At 39.4% G+C, this 20,077-nt stretch overlaps 1 protein-coding gene across 1 annotated transcript; it reads right to left on the bottom strand.

The window, feature by feature from the left end:
* Positions 1-406: 406 nt before the first annotated feature.
* On the bottom strand, positions 407-19,537 carry LOC121592322 (cell wall protein RTB1-like). Its single transcript, XM_041913721.1, has 4 exons — positions 19,451-19,537; positions 15,195-16,098; positions 3,359-3,568; positions 407-720 (listed from the first exon to the last, which is right to left on the bottom strand). The coding sequence occupies exons 1-4, from the start codon at positions 19,535-19,537 to the stop codon at positions 407-409; spliced, it is 1,515 nt and encodes a 504-aa protein (XP_041769655.1).
* Positions 19,538-20,077: the final 540 nt, after the last annotated feature.

Genomic DNA, 20,077 nt, shown 5'->3' with positions numbered 1-20,077 from the left:
TGGTAGGCCCAAAATGATGTTATTAGATGGTGTCGATGTTTCGGTCAGCAAGGTTAGATTAAGGAATGTACATGAGTGTAAAAAGAGGATTGGTTTTGGACAGACCGCAATAATTCAAACTGTTGCCAAGCAGTAAGTATGAAGGTAGTTTTTTAACCATTTTGGCAATTCGGTATTTTTTCTTTTGTTGAGAACGTATGCGTATTTTGAATAATGTGGGAGAGTTATTCGTCTAAAAGATGAATTTTCGCTTGAAGGATATTATTTTTTTGTTCTCAATTATGAGGATAGTATCACTAACAGATTTACATTAACGGCATAGAGTTTAAAGTTTCGTAATGTGTGAGTTTTTATTTCTTCCTGTGTTTAGTGCATCATTCGGTTTGTGTCTCATTAATCGAGATCCCTAGTAATGGAAGCTAGGATTGAGGGGCTCCGAGTAGTACAGGTTTTCTGGTCGGGCTTTGCAGGAAAGACAGTTTCCACAGCTGCAGGGTCCGGGACGCTTGTAGGAAGAAACAGACGGGTGGTTGTAGTTGACAACAACAGGGCCCTTGTTACAGGATGGCGCATATGGGTAGTAGGCAGGACCGTGGGGGTAAGCCAAACCGGGATAGTAACCGGCGGGGTAACCGGGGTAACCGTAATGATGACCGACAACACCGAGCTCTTCCGGAGTCGCTACTTTGTGGCTGTACTTGGGATACGTCTTGGTGCAAGCTGTGAAATAAGAACATTTCAACTCGTTAGCAACATGGCTACTAATTGATTTAGATTCTTTACCAAACCCTACCTGAGTAGACCTGGCTGGCACAGGCAGCGAACAGAACGAGAGCGATGACAGACTTCATGTTGAATGCTGGTTGGAGCTGTTTAGCTGATGTTGTAAGGAGCAGTGAAGGCGTTTGGATGATGTTTTCAATACGTTACTGGTGCTTTTATATGAAAAACAGTAAGCATTTGCTCCGTATAGTTTGGCTCGTGTTCGAATTCCACGTCGAAGCACGTTTCAAATACTCGAGACAAAACGATCGTTTTTGTTAGTGGTGGACCGGTTATAAAAAATGTGGGGCATATCAAAAACGTACCACGCAGACGCGGGCTCTCGGGGAACAAAGAAATCAAGAACATGAATGGTAAATTCTTTAATGGTAAATTATACACTTTGTAAAAAACTAAAAGTAAAACTTTTTAATTAAGATAGTTTGCGTTTGGGTGTGTTCACACATAGTATTCATTTTAGGTATCTTTATATAGTAGTCTTACTTAGGGGATACTTCAAAGCTAAGTACCAATTCACATGTATTAGAACAAATGTTTGAGCCAAAAAAAATACTTCAAAAATAAAATCAATAAAATCTTTTCTTTTCGAAAAGCAATAAGAAAATGCACTCTTTAACAATTCTTCATGTGTACCAACATTTGTGCAAAGCAAGGTGTTTGTTTTTAAACAAATATTTTTGATGTAGCTTTTTCCAAGCTTATAACGACATATACACATAATCTGTAACATAATATATTTATAAAAAAAATCATGTAAAAATGTATTTAAAAATAAATGAAATACTTGAAGCGCTCCGATTTATGATAACAGTTCTGTAACGAACTAAATACAGAAAGCTTTTGAGTAATGTCAGTTTATCAAATCTGAACACATACTTTAGGCTGCTTATATACAAAGACATGGGTAAATTGGTTACAGTTTAATCAATAAGATACCACTATCCAAAAGTAAGATTATCGTCTGACAGATTCGTCTTGTATGGGACAAATACCGCTGTCAGTTCGGTTCAGACCTGCTTGTACCACTAATGGGCTTAACTATCAGTGACTTATCGAAGCTAGGACGGAAAGTCACTCTTTCGTGAGGAGGGAATGATCTACACGGGTATTGTACCCATGTTAGGTATGTTGGTAAGTAGTGCAAATTGTCGATCGTACCAATCTGCGGTACAAGAAATAAAGTAATAAGGAGAAATAATTTTTTCACCATTCGTGAACAATGAACAAAATAAAAATACATGCTCAATTAATGTTCTCAATCTTTAATTATCTTCATTAATCAGTGGCTCAGTCGTCAACGTACGTACGATTCAATGCCATGCTCGTCATTGGTTCAAGCCTCCGTTCCCCCGTAGCAAGTACTGATTATCCTACTGTATGGTACAGGAAATAAGTATTAAAAGCCTTAACAGACCGTCATGTCCGAGTAGCACGTTACCTCTAAATAGAATGAAGAATCTGTATATACTTTAGCAGTCTATTTTATTTTAAGCCTTGAATAGGATAGTTTCAAGAACTAAATAAAACAAAAACTGTTTTTGTACACAACTGTTGTGAGTATTTTATTAAGGCAACGGACACCCGGCTTTGGGTGGATTGGTTGCCATCTTTTAAAAATTTATCGAAAAAAATATGTTCAAAAAATATCACAAGCAGAATCAAGAAACCCCACACAAAATAACTAAAAATAATAATAAAAGATGACTAATTGTAGTCTTCATTTTTCAATTTCATACGTCCAATGGCATTTATTATTCATTTTCATAGCATTCGATTCATTCGATAGTCATTTTGCTGCTTCTAGTGCTTGCACTCACACGGACCATGCTGTCTGTACGGGCACGGGTACAGCTCGCTGCTCTTCTTCGGCTTGTGGCAAGTCTGGCAACCGTGGCAAGACTGGCACGGAACGTGAGTCTGGCAGGGAAGAGTATTGACGCTTGGGTAGTTATAGTAGGGGCTCAGATGGTTTTCCGGACATCCTAACAAATGATGAGTAGGATACGGCAGGTGGACTAGAAGGATAGATTTAGCTTTATCATTATATCTTCTCATTAACACTAGACTGAGGCGTTTTACTTACACGAGTACACCTGAGCGGCGCAGACAGCGAGGAAGGCGAGCATCACCAGAGACTTCATGATTATTAGTATTTGAAATTCTATTAGATGTCTGAAGCACAAGAAGCGAAGGTATTGAATGATGCCTGAATGATGTTCAGAATTAGCTTTTATACAGGTGCACTATTATGGCTGGGACCCGTTTTTGCTAAGAAGCGACACGTTTCAGCGATAAAGGTTGAGCGGCGTAGCATGTGGCATCCACACGAATGCAATAATAGTGTTGGCGGATGGCCAGTCCGATGAAACTAGCTGTATGGATTTATGTGATATCATATAAACATAATTCATTTTTCAATCAATGCAAATTATTCATCATATCCATATCTAGGATCTAAATGAAAAACTTCACTGTTTCAATCAAAACTGTAGACACGATAGAATTTTATTTCAGTTTAGAACCGAAACTAAGCCCAACGCTTAGTAACAGGGTGGCTTATGGGTTGAAGATTTACATTCAGGAACACAGAAATACCCATTCCAGTTATATCCATCGGCACAATGTTCCTCCTCCGATGAATGGCCACAGCTAGACTCGGTGGTGGTCGTGGTGACTTCACAATCATTGGGATACTTTTCCTCTTCCACATAATGCACCACACATTTTGGTTTCGGAGTTGTTGGTTTCTTCTGGCAGGAATTTACATGATACGAGGCAAGACAAGCTGAAAGTATCAAAAGAGTATTGTTATTATATGTTTACAATCGAAAGATTCATACTGTACCTGTGACAAAACCCACGACGAAAAGGAAGCTCAAAGCGTACTTCATCCTGCAGGAGTGTGAACCGAGAAGATTCTGAAGATGAGTTGATTCTATTTGCACCGTGATAAATGTTTGAATTGATGTCCAACGCTTCCGCTTTATATAGGAACTTTACCTCCTTGTTTCCATGTGGCAAACAACGAACCGGAATCGTTATGTACCCACTAGAAGCAAATATACGCAATACTTCTTTGTCCCGGCATGCTGCAGATACACGTGTGGTTCAGACCGAAGAACTCAAAAATAGTTTCGATCGGAAGTCACGGGAACTAGCTTCTATATCTTCTGCACGTGTTACTGGCGATCGAACAAAGAGCGTGCGGTATAAAAGCTTGCAACAAGTATTCATTAACCATTCAGACACATCTTCACCCTTGTTCTAGTAGCAGACGCACAATCAAACACACTAACATTCAACATGAAATACATTCTTGCCGCTTTTCTGCTGGTGGTGGCCGTAGCTCAGCTTGCTCAAGGTAAGGATTTAGGATGCTTGGCACTACCGAGACTCAATTAATTTACTACTTATCATCATTATGTCGTTTACAGGAGGATTTTATCCCTCGGTCGCTCCCTGCTCGTCCTGCCACAAGCCGGTGCCAGTGCAATATCGAGTAAACTATGTAGCTCCAGTGTGCAACACGTGTGAGGAGAAGAGGTGTCCGATGGGCTACAAGTGGGACGGATGCAAATGCGTCCCGGATTGTGCCTGTCTTCGGCAGCTTGTGTCACTTTATTGAAGAGGAACGATCAATATGTCGTGATATCCTAAACCATTAAATGCTATACTTTGAAATTGAATAAACACGTTAAACGTACTGAAATTATTAACTATTATTCTTATAAATTGAAAAATTATGTGGTCGGATTGGTTCAGTTATCTGTTTACCATCTAATCATCCAATATGACTGTGAGGTTTATAATAGAACATAACGACATAAGCTGTATAAAATAAAGAAATCGAAATGCCAACAGGATACTTAACTTTTAAAAAATCTTATACAGGGATATCTAGCACCAGTATCGTCTATAGAAGTGAATGTAGTTTTTTTATTCCGATTTTTTATATAAACTTTTTTCTTATATAATTCTTTTACAAACTCTTCGTAGTATAAACTCAAACGATCCAATCGGGGCTTGAACCTATGCCGGACATGTTGATAATGTCATACAAGTTGAAGACTGTACCACGATACCTATAATGGTATAAATTATCCTAAAGACCTGTATAGTTTGGCAGAAACAGTTCTCTTTTTTCAAGGCATTTTTCCCTGCTCTTAACTAAGACCCTAAGATTAAAAAAAACAAAGCAGTAATGTTTTTCTCGACGATAGTCGTTGACAAAATTTGGCTGATAAATAGTATTATTTTAAATTATTAGGTAATATGTTTGACCCATCACTAAATAAATAATAAGCTTTGAAAGAAAATGATAGAAATTACGATTAAAGGCTAAAGTTTTTTTTGCATAAATAGTGTACAGGAAAACAATATTTCAAAGATAATTTATAAACTTTCTTTACTGTTTGAAAAATCAACATACTACTAAATTATGCATATACTTTGAAAGTAATCAAATTTATTTACAAAATTTGAATATCAAATTTTCATGCAAAGACTATATTTTATAATTATTCACGGTACAGAAAAAGATTGGCTTTCAAATGATTCATAACAGATTTAAACGATATGATTGTATTCTTTAAATAAACAATACTTCGTTTTATTATTTGAAATGATTTTCTATGCAAAAAACGAAGTATACACGGTTTTTCATGATTTCTAACATTCAAATGTAACAAATGTATGTTTTTGCAAACCTCATTATTAGTTCTAGAGATTAAAGCTGAAAACCCTATCATTACAGTAACTCTTTCGTTACTACCCGTTGCACAAGATTTTCGTTTCCCACAACATGCTCCCTGGCATCCGAACTGTTTGCAAAACATGCGTGTACACGTGCCAACGCAGATAAACCTACAAATGCCTCGTGTTAACGATAGACTGCTCAATACAAAGCCATGAGCTATGTACAGTTGCTTTCATCGTTCTCCAAGTTTACCAACAAGCATCTTCAAAACATCGATGTTTGATCCATATCACAACTTTCAACATACTCTCCAAATCGTTGCACAAAGAACTGTTTCGTCATATAAAACGATGCATCTGTTCCTTCCACAATCATACAACCATCTGCATCAGCTCAGTGTCATTGTCAACTCAACATCCAACAGCAATCAACATGAAGTACTTCCTCGTAGCATTTCTACTGGTTGTGGCCGTAGCTCAGCTTTCTTCGGGTTAGTATACAGAGCATGGTGAATCTAAAGGGCCTAGAATAAACAACATTATATTCCTTTTCACAATAACAGGAGCTTGCTGCCCAACGACAACGATGTGCAATACCTGTTTCAAGCCGGTACTGGAATATCGCAACCATTACGTAGATCCAATCCAGCGTTGTTCGTGTGAGAAGTGCTGTCCCACGGGATACAACTACGATGGATGCCGATGCGTCAAAACGAGCACGTGTCTGAAATTGGTTCCCAGCCATTACTGAGTGTGTGACAGTGTGGGATAAGTGTTTCATAGTTTGTTTCGATGATAAACTATAGCCATCAAGAGTAAAATTACAATAAACACATTCCCGAACAGATCCAAACTGCATTTTTACCATTGAACTGTATATTAGTATTCTAGGAGCTTTAGTAAAGTATTGTGAAAGTTATGATAGTTTTGGAAGTATTTCGTAACATACTCTAGTTTATCTCATGCTTCAGATCTCCATACATTTGAAGATGGGTTGAGGTCGATCACACATCTTCCGTTCAATGGTACGTATTGCATGGCACATGCTGCTGGGTGAACAGTCTCGGACTGCATCGCGGACACTTGCAATCTTCGTATCCGTGGTTTACTCCAGCACATCGATACGGGTAGGGGTAGTTGTAGACCACCTCCTCCAGATAGCCCGATGGATGCTCCTCGGTGTAGAAGACGTTTCCTCCGCACGACGGATATGAGACTTGATGATGGAAAGATGCGATTAATACATGTTTAAAGGATCGGGAGAAAGTCCTGAGACTGTGAATAGTTACTCACAACAATGGATGTGTGCAACACAGGCGATGAACAGAGCGAACGCAACAATCGTCTTCATGGTGAGACTGCTGGACTCGTTTGGATTAGAACGATGTTTTATCAACTGTTTATTGAATTGAACTGTTTGTCGCTAGTTCTGTTGGCAGTATTTATATGAAGCGGTGGGTCTCAGCATCCATTGTCAGAACTGAAGTCCATGGAACAAACTGAGACGGTCACGCGTGGGTGATAAGAGTTTTTACCACCTGTTAATCTGGGCAGAAGAACAATAGAGTAATAAAAGAGTAAGTTAAAAGTAATGTCGTAGAAATCATTATATTGAAACAATTATATTCATAGTCATGATCAAATCAATTGGAATAACATACATGGAGTTATTAAAAGGCCTTACGTAAGAACAGTTTGTATTTTCTTGTGTTAAGTAGCGCCTCGTGCCTGATTAAGGGTTGCTGTTGAACTCCTTTAGAATATGACATGAATTTGTCATGCATCTCCAGCATAAATAATAATGGCCCGGATGGCTATGCCGGTAGAGCCTGATACTTTGAATCCTATGTATCAATGATTGGCCTGGGAATGCGTCACTCACATACGCCGAGATTATTTGTATCCACCGTGATGATGGGTCAAGATTCATTTTCAATTAGGCATTTGAACATGAGTCTTTGACCATCAATCCATTTCACCAATCCAGTCGATAATTATTATTTTCTAGTCGCAATGCAAAGCAATGTCAAAAAGTGGACAGATGAGTCTGTCCCTTATCCTCAAATCCCTGTGAGATTTGAATTACATTTATCGACAATTAATGAGACAAACATAACTTCTACCATTCAACATAATATCGGTAAATTGATGGGTAAAAGAGTTTTTTCTAAATAGTTACCAATGACAGAGTGGGTACTTAAGATAAGATTTATTATTATGTAATGTATAGGATTTTGTAAATCACACATTCAGGGAAAACTACTCTCACAGTAATTACAGTGTTGGCTTCTTAGTACCTGGTATGTTGATCACTGAGACAGAAAGTGAAATAATTAATACAGCTAATAGGCACAAATGCAAAAAATCAAATATTTTTTATTAGTAGTTTCAGTTTGATCCTTGTATTTTAAGCAGTAATGTCGTTCAAACCAAGTATACTCATTTTCATAAGCGATCAATACCCACCCTCGTTGGACATCATTTTTGTCTCGCTAAACGTGCACAGTGTCCTGTGTGCTGTTTCCAAAACATGCGTGTACACATGCCAACGCAGATAAACCTACAAATGCCTCGTGATAATGGTTGACTGCTCAATACAAAGCCACGAGCTATGAACACTTGTTGTTATCGTTCTCCAAGTTTACCAACAAGCATCTTAAAAACGTTTATGTTTGATCTATATCAGGAATCTAAACATTCTCTCCAAATCGTTGCGCAAAGAACTGTTTCGTCATATAAAACGATGCATCTGTTCCTTCCACAATCATACAACCATCTGCATCAGCTCAGTGTCATTGTCGACTCAACATCCAACAGCAATCAACATGAAGTACTTCCTCGTAGCATTTCTACTGGTTGTGGCCGTAGCTCAGCTTTCTTCGGGTTAGTATACAGAGCATGGTGAATCTAAAGGGCCTAGAATAAACAACATTATATTCCTTTTCACAATAACAGGAGCTTGCTGCCCAACGACAACGATGTGCAATACCTGTTTCAAGCCGGTACTGGAATATCGCAACCATTACGTAGATCCAATCCAGCGTTGTTCGTGTGAGAAGTGCTGTCCCACGGGATACAACTACGATGGATGTCGATGCGTCAAAACGAGCACGTGTCTGAAATTGGTTCCCAGCCATTACTGAGTGTGCGACAGTGTGGGATAAGTGTTTCATAGTTTGTTTCGATGATAAACTATAGCCATCAAGAGTAAAATTACAATAAACACATTCCCGAACAGAACCAAACTGCATTTATACCATTGAACTGTATATGAACATTCCAGGAGCTTTAGTAAAGTATTGTGAAAGTTATGATAGTTTTGGAAGTATTTCGTAAAATACTCTATTTTATTTCATGCTTCAGATCTCCCTGCATTTGAAGATGGGTTGAGGTAGATCACACATCTTCCGTTCAATGGTACGTATTGCATGGCACGTGCTGCTGGGTGAACAGTCTCGGACTGCATCGCGGACACTTGCAATCTCCGTATCCGTGGTTTACTCCAGCACATCGATACGGGTAGGGGTAGTTGTAGACCACCTCCTCCAGATAGCCCGATGGATGCTCCTCGGTGTAGAAGACGTTTCCTCCGCACGACGGATATGAGACTAGATGATGGAAAGATGCGATTAATACATGTTTAAAGGATCGAGAGAAAGTCCTGAGACTGTGAATAGTTACTCACAACAATGGATGTGTGCAACGCAGGCGATGAACAGAGCGAACGCAACAATCGTCTTCATGATGAGGCTGCAGGATTCGTTTATAATAAATCAATGTTGAATCAACTGTATATACTTTTGTACTGATTTGTACTAGTTCCTTACTCGGTGTTTATATGAAGAAGTGGATCTCAGCATCTATTGTTATAACTTAAGCCCACTGGACATATTAAGCAGGTCACGTGCGGGCGATAAGATTTGTTAATAGGTGAGGACAAAAGAACAAAAGAGAATTATAATAACACGCTAAAGTCATTGTTAAAAACAAATCATTCAATCCTGTACAACGTTAACAAAGATACGGGGAAGCCGTAATAACATTAATTTTAATAAATTATATCCATGAAGATCTATGGCTGAATCCATGAAGATATTTTCTGAAAGCAGCGTCCACATTAGAAATAATGAAAAAAAAAACTTTGAAAAACATGATTGTATTGAAACGCCTCATCCCGAACCAAAAGAAACTGATATTTTAAGTCACTTTAAGTCAGCAGGATTCAGTAAGGATGTTTATTGGATTATTAAGGTATTTTGGCAAAAAGTTCGCTAATGTCAGGAATCAAAGTTGTTGTTTCATATGAAGTTCTACTGAAATAATGAAGAAGATAGATAACAATGAATTACAGATAATAATAAGTAAATTGGAATAACATGATACATACAAACTATGACTACAAAAAATGGGATAATACATTCAAATTAACATTGCTTTTACAGTTTCAAACAAGTCATATTCGCAAGCATCTAACCCATAACATCCGTAATTTTCATGAAGATTCTGCAGTTCCTACCGACCGTAGTAGAACCTTTTTTCAATCGACCAATTGAGGAATACAGGTAATTACACACCATAACCCTTATCGCAAAACATTTTTGTCTCGCTAAACGTGCACAGTGTCCTCTGGACTGTTTGAAAAACATGCGTGTACACGTGCCAACGCAGATAAACCTACAAATGCCTCGTGATAATGGTTGACTGCTCAATACAAAGCCACGAGCTATGAGCACTTGCATTATTCGTTCTCCAAGTTTACCAACAATCAAACAAGCATCTTCGAAACATCGATATTTGACCCATATCAGGAATTTAAACATAGTCTTCTACTCATTGCACAAATAACTGTTTCGTGATATAAAACGATGCATCTGTTCCTTCCACAATCATACAACCATCTGCATCAGCTCAGTGTCATTGTCAACTCAACATCCAACAGCAATCAACATGAAGTACTTCCTCATCGCATTTCTACTGGTTGTGGCCGTAGCTCAGCTTTCTTCGGGTTAGTATACAGAGCATGGTGAATCTAAAGGGCCTAGAATAAACAACATTATATTCCTTTTCACAATAACAGGAGCTTGCTGCCCAACGACAACGATGTGCAATACCTGTTTCAAGCCGGTACTGGAATATCGCAACCATTACGTAGATCCAATCCAGCGTTGTTCGTGTGAGAAGTGCTGTCCCACGGGATACAACTACGATGGATGCCGATGCGTCAAAACGAGCACGTGTCTGAAATTGGTTCCCAGCCATTACTGAGTGTGTGACAGTGTGGGATAAGTGTTTCATAGTTTGTTTCGATGATAAACTATAGCCATCAAGAGTAAAATTACAATAAACACATTCCCGAACAGAACCTAACTGCATTTTTATCATTGAACTGTATATGAATATTCTAAGAGCTTTAGTAAAGTATTGTGAAAGTTATGATAGTTTTGGAAGTATTTCGTAAAATACTCTATTTTATTTCATGCTTCAGATCTCCCTGCATTTGAAGATGGGTTGAGGTAGATCACACATCTTCCGTTCAATGGTACGTATTGCATGGCACGTGCTGCTGGGTGAACAGTCTCGGACTGCATCGCGGACACTTGCAATCTCCGTATCCGTGGTTTACTCCAGCACATCGATACGGGTAGGGGTAGTTATAGACCACCTCCTCCAGATAGCCCGATGGATGCTCCTCGGTGTAGAAGACGTTCCCTCCGCACGATGGATATGAGACTGGAAGGTGGAAACATGCGATTAATACATGTTTAAAGGATCGAGAGAAAGTCCTGAGACTGTGAATAGTTACTCACAACAATGGATGTGTGCAACGCAGGCGATGAACAGAGCGAACGCAACAATCGTCTTCATGATGATGCTGGAGTTGGTATAAGCCCGATGTTCTATTAACTGTTTATTGAATTGAACTGATTTATAACAGTACAGTTAGTAGTATTTATATGAAGCGGTGGGTCTCAGCATCCATTGTGAGATCAAAATCAGGTGTTCAATACAAATGTGGTCACGTTCAAATGATAGGAACTAGACATACTATCCCTGTATAACTATACACCTTATCAAAAGAGGAATTCTATTAAAGAAACATGGAAAAAATAAACACGGCAATGATCCCTATGAACCTGTAATTGCTGTTACCTGTAATTATCATTCATTACCTAGTGCTGATTACGTCCCTGCCCTTTGTACATGCCACCCGTCACTACTACCGATGGATTATTTACAGAAGTCTTTGGGATTGATAATAACAGTTACAGTCAACTGCGAAGCTGCGAACTAGTTTTTCTTCAAAACCAGACCCCGGGAAAACCGACACATTCTGTGGCGCGTAATACTCAATACCTCGTTTTTGGCAATATATTTATTCTGTCTTGGTCTTAGTTCCCAAGGCACACTGTTTAAAATCAATAATTATATAATTATCAGACTAACTCTTACAGTGTATAATTTACAAAATACATTCCAAACAATAAATCGGATACTTGATCGGAATTTCGACTTAATCGTCCACGCGTATTATCAGTCGTTATCAGTTCACGCGCATACATTGTTTACTAAATTCAAAGTTAGGCTCTTAAGCGACTACGGTTGTTCCGTCAGGTAAGAAAATATTTTAATAAATAGCCTCGCTAACTGTAATTTGATATAACAAACTGTAAACAGTTATATTAAATAACATATTATAATAATATATAAACTTATAATTTTTTTTTGCATGTTGCATTGGTGCTTTTCTCAAACATTTCTGTCCAGTTTACGCTCGCTCAAAAAAAGCTTAAAAACAACAAATCAAAACAGGTGTAAGAAAGACGTTATTTCTTTGTTGAAAAGAGCAAATATCAGATACAATCTCAGTAAAACGATTGAATGTCAAAAGTTATAACTTCATTTAGTATTTAGAATAAATAGATTCATAATCTTGGTACTATTTTCGGGTTTGCAGTAAAAATAATGTATTTCAATTGCTCTTCATCGGATACGTTTCATTTCCAAGTTTCCATTTAGTACAGCGATACAAGCTGCCGAAGACAGGCACAATCCGGGACGCATTTGCATCCGTCCCACTTGTAGCCCATCGGACACCTCTTCTCCTCACACGTGTTGCACACTGGAGCTACATAGTTTACTCGATATTGCACTGGCACCGGCTTGTGGCAGGACGAGCAGGGCGCAACCGAGGGATAAAATCCTCCTGTAAACGACATAAAGATGATAAGTAGTAAATTAATTGAGTCTCGGTAGTGCCAAGCATCCTAAATCCTTACCTTGAGCAAGCTGAGCTACGGCCACCACCAGCAGAAAAGCGGCAAGAATGTATTTCATGTTGAATGTTAGTTTGTTTGATTGTGCGTCTGCTACTAGAACAAGGGTGAAGATGTGTCTGAATGGTTAATGAATACTTGTTGCATGCTTTTATACCGCACGCTCTTTGTTCGTTCACGAGTTATATGTGCAGAAGTTGTCAAGTGACTATCCATAGATGGTATTGCGTAACTAGCATAATACAGACCAATACGTGCAGATACGTGCTGCAAAAGAGGGCGATGGTAGGAGACAGTCTATACAATGAAAGAAAATGAGGTGTTGTTTTTCACTTGCCTTTTGTTGTGACTCTGTCCGACAGTCTATTTGATCTCACAAGGGACGGAAAATGAAAGGAAACTCACTATATAAAGCGAATGCATTGGATAACGATGCATTCATTGATTGTGGTGCAAGTAGTGCAAATATTCCAGTTTTTATAGTGATTACGAAGATCATACAAGATGAAGTGCATCATCAGCTCTATACTCTTGTGCATGTTTGCTACAGGTACGGTATATCAGAGATTCAATGTGTAATGCATACAAGCGTACCATAACAGGACTTTGTTTTTCTCTTTCAGCATGTCTGGCCTCGTGTCCATCCAAATGTGGTCTTCCATCGTGCCAACAGTGTGCAACGGTTCATGAAAAAATAACTTACCTAGACCATTACGTGGTAGAGCAAGCACCGAAGCATCCGTACTGCGGTGTCCCAACATGTAACAAATGTGCCAAGCCAACATGTTACTTGCAGGCCAAAGTGTGCAGAAGTTCCCGAATACCAAAATGTGTATACGTTTGAAGAGGACCTTTGTCCCGAAGGATATTACTGGAATGGGTATTTCTGTGCTGTGGGATGCAAGTGTAAAACTCATAAGCCCTCTTACTACTGAAAGCGCAAATAAAAAACAAAACGATACAGTTACATCGAAATAAAATATGATGATTGGTTTTTTCCCAACCTGTCAATGTAAATAAGTGGGTTACCTAGAATTTGCTCTAAAAGATCTCGAATAAGCCGTATAAGCCTCGGAACGTTAACAATTGAATGATAGACATCTGCTACTAGAACCAGGATGAAGAAGTATCTGAGTGGCTAGGTGGCAGAGTTGTTGCATCCTTTTATACTACAAGCTCTATGTTCGATCTTTAGTCACATGCGCTGGAGTTGCAATAAAATAATACAAACTAACATGTGCAGACGTTTGCGGACCATAGTATAAAATGCATAAATGAACCATGGTTTGCATAAAAGCGGACCATGGTATCCGACGCTCTATTCAATCCCATTGGTGTGGAAAATGAGGCGAATGAGGCCAGTAGACTCAAAGTCTCTATAAAATAAATTAAAATCAAAAACCTGGTATGGGCATTTTGGTACTGTAACTTAAAAGCTCTCGCAAGATAGAACGGGTCTTTATCTCTATGCCTTTTATGGCCTTTTGAGACTTTTTGGATATTTCAAAACTTTTCATCAATATGAATGATCTCCTATTTAATAGATTTTGTGTCCGTTAGAAATGACTCACAAATGCCGATTGGTTGCTGTTAGATTCAAACATATTTTATTGAAAGTTCGTTATCGTCAGTTTGGAATTTGTTTTTTCTGCCTCTAATGCTTGCATTCGCATGGTCCGTGCTGCCTGTACGGGCACGGGTATAGCTCGCTGCTCTTCTTCGGCTTGTTGCAAGTCTGGCAACCGTGGCAACTCTGACACGGAACGTGAGTCAGACGAGGATGAGCCACGGCGCGGGGATAGCTATAGTAAGGGCTCAGATGGTTTTCCGGGCATCCCAACACATGATGAGGAGCGACTGGATACGACAGATGGACTAGAATTGCCAATACAACGTTAAACTTGTATTTTTCCCTTTATACAAAACTGAGGCGTTTTACTTACACGAGTACACCTGAGTGGCACAGACAGCGAGGAAGGCGAACAACACCAGGGACTTCATGATTGTTGTTAGTATTTGAATTTCTTTTAGGTGTATGAAGCACAAGAAGCGAAGGTATTGAATGATGTCTGAATGTTGTTTGGAATTGGCTTTTATACAGGTGCAGTACTACAGGCTGCAGTCTCGCGGTTGTTGTCCATTTTTTGTGACCTCGCTACACGTGCTAGCGATAAAGGTTAAATGGTTTGGTAGTGCATAAAGGCACAATGCCACAAGCAAGCAGCTTAGACCACCAATAAAGGGCGAGGAATACATTTTGTCACTAACTAAAGCTTCGTGTTGTGGAACATGATGACCAGTAGTACAATTTTCTTCATATACACAGAGGCGTTTTATCAATATTAATCCTACAGTCGGGAGAACAGAAATATCCATTCCAAAAGTAACCATAAGGACAATGTTTCTCTTCAGATGAATTATGATCTTCTGATGAATTCTCACAGCTAGCCTCGGTTGTCGTGGTCACTTCGCATTTTGTGGAGTAGTTTTCCTTTTCTTCACAATCGGACTGTTCCGACGAATGATCTTCTTCCGATGAGTGATCCTCCTCAGATGACTCCTCACAGCTAGGCTCGGTTGTCGTGGTCACTTCGCATTTTGTGGAGTAGTTTTCCTTTTCTTCACAATCGGACTGCTCCGACGAATGATCTTCCTCCGATGAGTGATCCTCCTCAGATGACTCCTCACAGCTAGGCTCGGTAGTCGTGGTCACTTCGCAATTGTTGGAGTAGCTTTTCTTTTCTTCGCATGTGGACTCTTCCGACGAATGATCTTCTTCCGATGAGTGATCCTCTTCAGATGACTCCTCACAGCTAGGCTCGGTAGTCGTGGTCACTTCGCAATTGTTGGAGTAGCTTTTCTTTTCTTCACATGTGGACTCTTCCGACGAATGATCTTCTTCCGATGAGTGATCCTCCTCAGATGACTCCTCGCAGCTAGGCTCGGTTGTCGTGGTCACTTCGTAATTGTTGGAGTAGTTTTCCTTTTCTTCACAATCGGACTGTTGCGACGAATGATCTTTTTCCGATGAGTGATCCTCCTCAGATGACTCCTCGCAGCTAGTCTCGGTCGTCGTGGTCACTTCGCATTTTGTGGAGTAGCTTTTCTTTTCTTCACATGCGGACTCTTCCGACGAATGATCTTCCTCCGATGAGTGATCCTCTTCAGATGAATCCTCACAGCTAGGCTCGGTTGTCGTGGTCACTTCGCATTTTGTGGAGTAGTTTTCCTTTTCTTCACAATCGGACTCTTCCGACGGATGATCTTCTTCCGATGAGTGATCCTCCTCAGATGACTCCTCACAGTTAGGCTCGGTTGTCGTCGTCGTGGGTGTCGGCTTGCGACACTTTATTTTTTTGCCACACCGAACCAAACAATCTGGTTTTAGAGATGTAGCTGAGATGCATTTGTTGCACACTGATTTACTACAGTAAGGGATATGCTCTTCCTCTACCGAGTAATGGTCTCGTTCGACAGGATTGTAATTAGCTCTTTCACACTCATTGCAAGATGCAACACCACACTTTGTAAAACACCTGGCTAGACATTCTGTAAATACTATATTCGTTATTTCAAAGCAACTATCTTAATTTTTAGTTTGAAGATTTCTTTCATACCTGTAGCAAACACAAATACTAATAGACCGCTTATGATATATTTCATGTTTTATAGTTTACAAGTTTCTTCCACGCGGGCTACAATCATTATATGGAATCGGTGTCTGACACTTTCGCCTTATATAGAAGTTTTTGACACGTATTACATTCTAAGAGGGTGAACATATGCTAATACATTTAAGCTATATGCTGATAATAAGCGCAAATTAGCGACAAAGTGCATAATTCGTGCAAGTATAGAATTTGTATTATGTCTGAAGCTATAATAACATACGTGTTGGTTTGCACCGTTAGCTGACTGTTATGCAATGGCTGCAATCGGAAGTCACGGGAGCTACCTTCGATAACTCCTGCACGTGTTACTGGCGATCGAACAAAGAGCGTGCGGTATAAAAGCATGCAACAAGTATTCATTAACCATTCAGACACATCTTCACCCTTGTTCTAGTAGCAGACGCACAATCAAACAAACTAACATTCAACATGAAATACATTCTTGCCGCTTTTCTGCTGGTGGTGGCCGTAGCTCAGCTTGCTCAAGGTAAGGATTTAGGATGCTTGGCACTACCGAGACTCAATTAATTTACTACTTATCATCTTTATGTCGTTTACAGGAGGATTTTATCCCTCGGTTGCGCCCTGCTCGTCCTGCCACAAGCCGGTGCCAGTGCAATATCGAGTAAACTATGTAGCTCCAGTGTGCAACACGTGTGAGGAGAAGAGGTGTCCGATGGGCTACAAGTGGGACGGATGCAAATGCGTCCCGGATTGTTCCTGTCTTCGGCAGCTTGTATCGCTGTACTAAATGGAAACTTGGAAATGAAACGTATCCGATGAAGAGCAATTGAAATACATTATTTTTACTGCAAACCCGAAAATAGTACCAAGATTATGAATCTATTTATTCTAAATACTAAATGAAGTTATAACTTTTGACATTCAATCGTTTTACTGAGATTGTATCTGATATTTGCTCTTTTCAACAAAGAAATAACGTCTTTCTTACACCTGTTTTGATTTGTTGTTTTTAAGCTTTTTTTGAGCGAGCGTAAACTGGACAGAAATGTTTGAGAAAAGCACCAATGCAACATGCAAAAAAAAATATAAGTTTATATATTATTATAATATGTTATTTAATATAACTGTTTACAGTTCGTTATATCAAATTACAGTTAGCGAGGCTATTTATTAAAATATTTTCTTACCTGACGGAACAACCGTAGTCGCTTAAGAGCCTAACTTTGAATTTAGTAAACAATGTATGCGCGTGAACTGATAACGACTGATAATACGCGTGGACGATTAAGTCGAAATTCCGATCAAGTATCCGATTTATTGTTTGGAATGTATTTTGTAAATTATACACTGTAAGAGTTAGTCTGATAATTATATAATTATTGATTTTAAACAGTGTGCCTTGGGAACTAAGACCAAGACAGAATAAATATATTGCCAAAAACGAGGTATTGAGTATTACGCGCCACAGAATGTGTCGGTTTTCCCGGGGTCTGGTTTTGAAGAAAAACTAGTTCGCAGCTTCGCAGTTGACTGTAACTGTTATTATCAATCCCAAAGACTTCTGTAAATAATCCATCGGTAGTAGTGACGGGTGGCATGTACAAAGGGCAGGGACGTAATCAGCACTAGGTAATGAATGATAATTACAGGTAACAGCAATTACAGGTTCATAGGGATCATTGCCGTGTTTATTTTTTCCATGTTTCTTTAATAGAATTCCTCTTTTGATAAGGTGTATAGTTATACAGGGATAGTATGTCTAGTTCCTATCATTTGAACGTGACCACATTTGTATTGAACACCTGATTTTGATCTCACAATGGATGCTGAGACCCACCGCTTCATATAAATACTACTAACTGTACTGTTATAAATCAGTTCAATTCAATAAACAGTTAATAGAACATCGGGCTTATACCAACTCCAGCATCATCATGAAGACGATTGTTGCGTTCGCTCTGTTCATCGCCTGCGTTGCACACATCCATTGTTGTGAGTAACTATTCACAGTCTCAGGACTTTCTCTCGATCCTTTAAACATGTATTAATCGCATGTTTCCACCTTCCAGTCTCATATCCATCGTGCGGAGGGAACGTCTTCTACACCGAGGAGCATCCATCGGGCTATCTGGAGGAGGTGGTCTATAACTACCCCTACCCGTATCGATGTGCTGGAGTAAACCACGGATACGGAGATTGCAAGTGTCCGCGATGCAGTCCGAGACTGTTCACCCAGCAGCACGTGCCATGCAATACGTACCATTGAACGGAAGATGTGTGATCTACCTCAACCCATCTTCAAATGCAGGGAGATCTGAAGCATGAAATAAAATAGAGTATTTTACGAATAGCCGGTCTCATGGTACAGTCGTCAACTCGTACGACTTAACAACATGCCCGTCATGGGTTCAAGCCCCAAATAGACCGTGCCGCCATACGTAGGACTGACTATCCTGCTATGGGGGGAAATCAATAAGTCACTGAAAGCCAACCCCACAAGTGTGTTGGCAGGCCTTGACCGGCATCGGTTGTTGAGCCAAAGAAGAAGAAGAAGATTTTACGAAATACTTCCAAAACTATCATAACTTTCACAATACTTTACTAAAGCTCTTAGAATATTCATATACAGTTCAATGATAAAAATGCAGTTAGGTTCTGTTCGGGAATGTGTTTATTGTAATTTTACTCTTGATGGCTATAGTTTATCATCGAAACAAACTATGAAACACTTATCCCACACTGTCACACACTCAGTAATGGCTGGGAACCAATTTCAGACACGTGCTCGTTTTGACGCATCGGCATCCATCGTAGTTGTATCCCGTGGGACAGCACTTCTCACACGAACAACGCTGGATTGGATCTACGTAATGGTTGCGATATTCCAGTACCGGCTTGAAACAGGTATTGCACATCGTTGTCGTTGGGCAGCAAGCTCCTGTTATTGTGAAAAGGAATATAATGTTGTTTATTCTAGGCCCTTTAGATTCACCATGCTCTGTATACTAACCCGAAGAAAGCTGAGCTACGGCCACAACCAGTAGAAATGCGATGAGGAAGTACTTCATGTTGATTGCTGTTGGATGTTGAGTTGACAATGACACTGAGCTGATGCAGATGGTTGTATGATTGTGGAAGGAACAGATGCATCGTTTTATATCACGAAACAGTTATTTGTGCAATGAGTAGAAGACTATGTTTAAATTCCTGATATGGGTCAAATATCGATGTTTCGAAGATGCTTGTTTGATTGTTGGTAAACTTGGAGAACGAATAATGCAAGTGCTCATAGCTCGTGGCTTTGTATTGAGCAGTCAACCATTATCACGAGGCATTTGTAGGTTTATCTGCGTTGGCACGTGTACACGCATGTTTTTCAAACAGTCCAGAGGACACTGTGCACGTTTAGCGAGACAAAAATGTTTTGCGATAAGGGTTATGGTGTGTAATTACCTGTATTCCTCAATTGGTCGATTGAAAAAAGGTTCTACTACGGTCGGTAGGAACTGCAGAATCTTCATGAAAATTACGGATGTTATGGGTTAGATGCTTGCGAATATGACTTGTTTGAAACTGTAAAAGCAATGTTAATTTGAATGTATTATCCCATTTTTTGTAGTCATAGTTTGTATGTATCATGTTATTCCAATTTACTTATTATTATCTGTAATTCATTGTTATCTATCTTCT

This window comes from Anopheles merus, chromosome 2L (genome assembly GCF_017562075.2).
Source record: "Anopheles merus strain MAF chromosome 2L, AmerM5.1, whole genome shotgun sequence".
In the NCBI taxonomy this organism is placed as follows: Eukaryota; Metazoa; Arthropoda; class Insecta; order Diptera; family Culicidae; genus Anopheles; species Anopheles merus.
Note: the sequence above shows the minus strand (reverse complement) of the source record. Positions and strands in the feature narration are given on the sequence as shown.

Excerpts from the sequence above, each read along its gene's own strand:
- LOC121592322 (XM_041913721.1), bottom strand. The coding sequence starts at position 19,537 with ATGCATCTGTTCCTTCCACAATCATACAACCATCTGCATCAGCTCAGT. Across the intron at positions 16,099-19,450 it reads CCAACAGCAATCAACATGAA|TGTCGCAAGCCGACACCCAC; the intron begins GTACTTCCTCAT and ends AAAAAAATAAAG. Across the intron at positions 721-3,358 it reads GTATTTCTGTGTTCCTGAAT|CTTGCACCAAGACGTATCCC; the intron begins GTAAATCTTCAA and ends CTTATTTCACAG.